General features: G+C 44.9%; 1 protein-coding gene across 4 annotated transcripts in view; it reads left to right on the top strand.

Annotated features, from left to right (window-relative positions):
• ATF7IP2 (activating transcription factor 7 interacting protein 2) overlaps nt 1-5,800 on the top strand; it is a 54,909-nt gene extending 49,109 nt beyond the window's left edge. For all 4 annotated transcript variants that reach the window (XM_044233194.1, XM_044233195.1, XM_044233196.1 and 1 more), the window contains 2 exons: nt 4,144-4,229; nt 4,806-5,800. In XM_044233194.1, coding sequence (XP_044089129.1) covers nt 4,144-4,229; nt 4,806-5,219 — 500 coding nt within the window. In that variant the 3' untranslated portion in view covers nt 5,220-5,800. The remainder of the gene's footprint in view (nt 1-4,143; nt 4,230-4,805) is intronic.
• The last annotated feature ends 200 nt before the right edge of the window (nt 5,801-6,000 follow it).

The following is a 6,000-nucleotide window of genomic DNA, read 5'->3' on the forward strand; positions in this document are numbered from 1 at the left end:
AAAAGCCAAAATTAACAAGTCAGGAAACAAGAGATATTGGTGAGGATGCAAAGAAAGGGGAACCCTCTTACACTGTTGATGGAAATGCAAACTGCTGTGGCCACCCTGGAAAAAAGTTTAAAATGGAGCTACCCTGCAACCCACCAATTGCACTGTGGGGTATTTATCCGAAGGAAGCAAACATAGTGATTCAAGGGGTGCACATACACCAATGTTTATAGCAGTAATGTCCACAATAACCAACTATGGAAAGAGCTCAGATGTCCATCAACAGATGAGTGGTAGAGAAGATGTGGTCTATATCTGCAATGGAATATTACTCAGCCATCAAAAAGAATGAAACCTTGCCATTTGCAATGACATGGATGGAACTCAGAGTATTATGTTAAGCACAGTAAGTAAGAGAAAGACAAATACCATACGATCTCACTCATATGTGGAATTTAAGAAACAAAACAGATGAACAGAGGGGAAGGGAAGGAAAAATAAAATAAGAGGAAATAGAGAAGGAGGCAAACCCTAAGAGATACTGAACTCTAGGAAAAAAAACAGGGTTGCTGGAAGGGAGGTGGGTGCAGGGAAGGGACAACTGGGTGATGGGAATGGAGGAGGGCACGTGATGTGATGAGCACTGGATGTTACATGCAACTGATGAATGACTAAGTTCTACCTCTGAAATTAATAATAGAAAAACTTATTTCATAATGATAAAGAAGCCATTTCATCAGGAAGACCCAAGGAAACCTACATGTGTAGGCATGTTATTGTAGAATTTCAAAATTCCTGATGCAAAAACTGATAGGATGAAATGATTAAAAAATAAACAGTTATAATTGGAGGTTCCATCACTCCCTTCTTGGTGATTGATAGGGCATGTAGACAGAAACTGAAGGTGTAAAACCCGAGCAACACTACCAACCCAACTGAACCTGACATTTGTAGACTGCTCAACCCAGCCACAGCAGAGTACACATTCACATTAAATGCATAGGAAAGGAGCAGTAAGATAGGTCGGGTTCTGGACTGCAAAACTAGTGTGTGTGTGTGTGTGTGTGTGTGTGTGTTTAAGAGTGCAAGCGAGCCAGTAGTGGGGAGGGGCAGAAGGAAAGGGAGAGAATTTTAAGCAGGCTTCACAACAGTGATCTCAGTTGCAGGGCTCAATGTCAAGACTGAGGTTATGACCTAAGCTGAAATCAAGAGTCAGACACTTGGGGTGCCTGGGTGGCTCAGTTGGTTAGGCAGCTGCCTTCGGCTCAGGTCATGATTCCAGGGTCCTAGGATCAAACCCATGTCGGGCTCCTTGCTTGGCAGGGTGCCTGCTTCTCCCTCTCCCTCTGCCTGCTGCTCTGCCTGCTTGTGCTCTCTCTCACTCTCTGTCAAATAAATAAATAAGTTTAAAAAAAAAAAAAAGAGTCAGACACTTAACCTACTGAGCTTCCCGGTCGCCTCTAGTCCCAGTATATTTAAAAGGATAGTTATCGGGGCACCTGGGTGGCTCAGTGGGTTAAGCTGCTGCCTTCGGCTCGGGTCATGATCCCAGTGTCCTGGGATCGAGTCCCGCATCGGGCTCTCTGCTCAGCGGGGAGACTGCTTCCCTCTCTCTCTTTCTCTCTGCCTGCCTCTCTGTCTACTTGTGATCTCTGTCTGTCAAATAAGTAAATAAAATCTTTAAAAAAAAAAAAAGGGATAGTTATCCTACAGAGCACACTCTCTGATACAGCAGAATTAAATCGGCAATCAGTAACAGAAATAGCTAGAACATCCCCAGGTATTTGGAGGCTAGACACATTTCTAAATAACCCATGAGTCAAAGCAGTCAAAAGAGAAACTGAAAAATATTTTTAACGAAACGAAAATGGAAAAACAGCAACATTTGAGGGATGTAGGTAAGGCAGTGCTTAGAGGGAAATGACTAGCATTACGTGCTTATAGTAGAAAAAAAGAGAAAGTCTAAAATGAACAATCTAAGTTTCTATCTTAAGATGCTAGGAGAAAAAAAGGACAGATTAAGCCTAAAGCAAGTAGACGATACTTTGCTATCAAAGACGTGGGGACGGCAAATAGGCACAAGAAACCATCATCCTCATCCTTGTTACTCATGAACGAAATGAAGACAATAGTGAGACACCAAAACATAGCTATTAGAATGCCTACAAGTGAAAAGAACTGAAAATACACAAAGAGTTGGCCGGCTGTGGAGCAAGCTGGCATTCTGGTGCTTTGGCGGTAGGAACGTAACATGGTAACCACTTCGGAAGTGGCTCAGCAGTTCCTCCAGACGCTCACTGTACCCTCAACCATGAGACACGGTCATTGCAGTCTAGTCCCCCACGAGGAATGACAGCCTGTATGTCCACAGACTTCTACGCCACTGCCACGGCAACTGGATTCATAATGGTCCCAAACTGCAAAAAGTGCAAACATCCATCAGCCGATAAATGGATAAATGGGTTGTGGCCTATCTGTACCAGAAGGTCCTTACAGCTCCAACAGATTTTTTTACCGCCAGCACAGCAAATAAACTGACCAATGAAATGACTTGGAAACACAAGGCAGAATCTCGATTATGCTTGTCAGAAGAAAAATACAAACAAGAGAAATTTTGTTGGGGGAGATTCAGAGGGTATATTAATCAGTTCTACCATTGCACACGCAGTAGATCAAAATGGTTTTGATGCTTCATAGACGTGCTCAAACTCAGGAATGTTTTAGCTCCCTAGCCCTACTACTTTGCACCAGGAGGCCCCATTTCTTACCACCTCCCAGAGACAGCCTCTCCTTGGTTGTTTTCAGACCATTCTTAACAGCTGCTTACACCCTCTTCCTTTCCCTTAGCCCACATTTCCTCTTTTCCCTTTCCTTTCTTGTCTGCACCACCTCTTTACTCCATCCTCCTGTTTGACCCCCCTCCTTCCCCCTCCTTTACCGCAGCCCACGGTTTACCGCTGACCCTGAACAATGTGGGCATGATAACAGGACACCAGCCCCACATGCAGCTGAAAATGCCGTGACTGTTACCTCCCCAGACCTAACTACTAACGGCCAACTGCTGACCAGACACTTCACCAACAACATGAACAGTCAACACCATCTTGTATGTTATACGTATTATATGCCATTTTCTTACGATAAAGTGAGCTAGAGAAAAGATGCTTTTAAAATCATGAGGAAGGAAAAATAGATTTACAGTACTGTACTGCATGTAGTGAAAAACTTCCGCATGTAAGTGGACCCACGCAGTGCAAGCCTGTGTTGTTCAAGGTCAGCTGAGCATGTGATCTCCAGGCTAACACAGCCTCAGAAATACAGAGTCCTTTAACCCCCAGACTGCCTGATACTTGGTTTGAATTCCCAGGACTTGCATGTGTCTCATATTTATACTGGGTTGTAAATGGCTCTGTGTTGGCAAACATCCTGTTGACCTAAGAGAACGCAAGGCACTTCAGAGAACGCTGCCTGATGATCCCTCTCCCATGTATGGTTTCTCCTAGTTAGGAAGTCTTACGTGTTTATTTTAGGGCAATTTTTGTCACATTAAAGGGAAATTCTCTGTATTTGACTCCTTTGGGTCTTGAAGTATTATTTTTTTTCAAAAGATTTTATTTACTTATTTGACAGACAGAGATCACAAGTAGGCAGAGAGGCAGCCAGAGAGAGAGGAGGAAGCAGGCTCCCCGCTGAGCAGAGAGCCCGATGTGGGGCTCCATCCCAGGACCCCGGGATCACGACCCGAGCCAAAGGCAGAGGCTTTAACCCACTGAGCCACCCAGGAGCCCCTTGAAGTTTTATTTTAAGGTTTTATTTATTTATTTCGAGAGAGAGAGAGAGAGAGAGAACGTGCGCCCAAGCAGGGGGAGGAGCAAAGAGAAAGGGAGAAGCCGGCTCGCCACTGAGCAGAGAGCCCGATGCTGGGCTCGATCCCTAGACCCTGGGATCATGACCTGAACTGAAGGCAGAGGCTTAACCCACTGAGCCTCCCAGGTGTCCTGGGTCTTAAACTTTTATCAGAAGTTTATCTTATTTCACGGTTTTATGATTTTAGTTCATATTTAATTACCACCTAAGGCATAAACTAGTTTTGCTTAAAGGCTATGGAATTGATTACCGCAGATAGATTTTACGTCTCAAATCTTGTGTTCACAGGAAGTTCAGCATCCGCCATGGAGTCACCTGCAAAAGCTGCTTTGATCTCGAAGGAGACAACCCCCGTGGCACAAAATGCAGCCCAGGTATGGATGAGAGCTGCTCTATCAAGGAATACGCATTCCAGATTGAGCGGACGTACCCACCGGACTTGCACAGGAACACCTGGGTCACACTTCAGCTTGTACTTTTTCAAAATGTGCTATTGTGCCTCTACTTACTTGTGGAACCAAAATAATTTAATTGAATTTTCCAGAAACTCTGGAGGTTAAATATGTATATATTTTTTTAACCCAACAAAAGATTTTTAAGAGTAGCCGCCATGATCGATGAGGGTGGAGGGAAATGGGTGTTGGACACTCACACTTTTCATGCAAATTAGCACAACATTTGGGGACACAATTTGGAATTGATGGAATATTTACCCAGCGTGTCTGGGACCTAACCCATTCTGGATCGGTGGTTCCAGAGCATGGAGATCTTAATGCCAAAAGAAGCTGGTGGTTAAGAAGACTGGACCCAGCCAGGCCCACATAGTCTTGAATGTTCTTGTGACTCCGGTAAATGGGTCAGAGAACAAGCAGTGTATTTAGAACTGCAGTTGAGAACTTGAATCAAAAACGGCCAGTCTAGCTTGCTAAACTTTATAAATGTCTTTCTAGGTTCTTGAGTCCTTTGAGCACTTGCCACCTCTCCCAGAGCCGCCGCCACTACTCCCTGAACTGGTGGACAAAATCCGGGACACGCTTCCTCCCCAGAAGCCCGAGCTCAAAGTGAAACGGGTGCTGAGACCCAAGGGCATTGCCCTGACTTGGAACATCGCCAAAATCAACCCCAAATGCGCTCCCGTGGAAAGCTATCACCTCTTCCTCTGCCACGAGAACCCTAGCAATAAGTTGATTTGGAAGAAAATTGGAGAAATTAAAGCTCTGCCCCTCCCCATGGCCTGTACTTTATCTCAGTTTTTAGCTTCCAACAAATATTATTTTACTGTCCAATCAAAAGACATTTTTGGGCGCTATGGACCATTTTGTGATATAAAATCTATCCCTGGGTTTTCTGAAACTCTTACCTAAAAAAAAAAAAAAAAAAAGGCTTTGGTAAATTATATTGTAGCGCATTGTTTTGTTTTGTTTTTTTCGTGTTTGAGTTGTTGGTTTACGATGTTCCTCTAACACTGTTTGCCATCGTCAAGGGCCAGTCCAGATTGTGAACCCTTTGTATAGGGCAGTCCTCTTCCCTGTGTCAAAAGTGGCCTCTAGTTTCGTGAATTTCTGATTTGCACCCCGTAAGTACTCCCAGTGGGTATGTTCTACAACGTACTGTCGCTGGGCAGTGTCGTGCACAGTACCGCTGCCCACGAACCCTGGCGTATGAGCTGCCCCCGGCGCCTCGGCCAGCAGTCCGCTGTCGGGCACCCGCGTCTGTGGTCAGTGCAGGTTGGTGAAAAACCCGCTCTTCGGAGGCAGGCTCGTCTGTGGGGTTCATCTCCCCAAGATCTTATGTAAATAAGTGTCTTCTCATTCTGTTCAAAATCTAAGGGCCATGAATTTGCCCTCTCCATTGTTTTTCTTTTTTGGCTACCCAGTCACTTGGAAAACGAGTCTGGAGGTTTTCCCTAAATCTGTTTGTATATTTAGGTACGTAATAAAATCAGTTCAACACCGTGTGCTGTACACAAAACCTGGCATATGTCTTCTAAAACCGTCATCCAACCCGCTGTTTCAGCTCTGGACAACGGAGTTGCTTGCTGTAGGTTTAAGGCTTTCATGTGTTGATTCTTCCGTGCTGCTCTGTTCTTCTCTCGGAGGAACAGAGCAGTAAAGGCCCCGAGAGCGGATTCCCCGGGCGCACGTC

The sequence above is a fragment of the Neovison vison genome, chromosome 14, assembly GCF_020171115.1.
Source record: "Neovison vison isolate M4711 chromosome 14, ASM_NN_V1, whole genome shotgun sequence".
Taxonomy (NCBI): Eukaryota; Metazoa; Chordata; class Mammalia; order Carnivora; family Mustelidae; genus Neogale; species Neogale vison.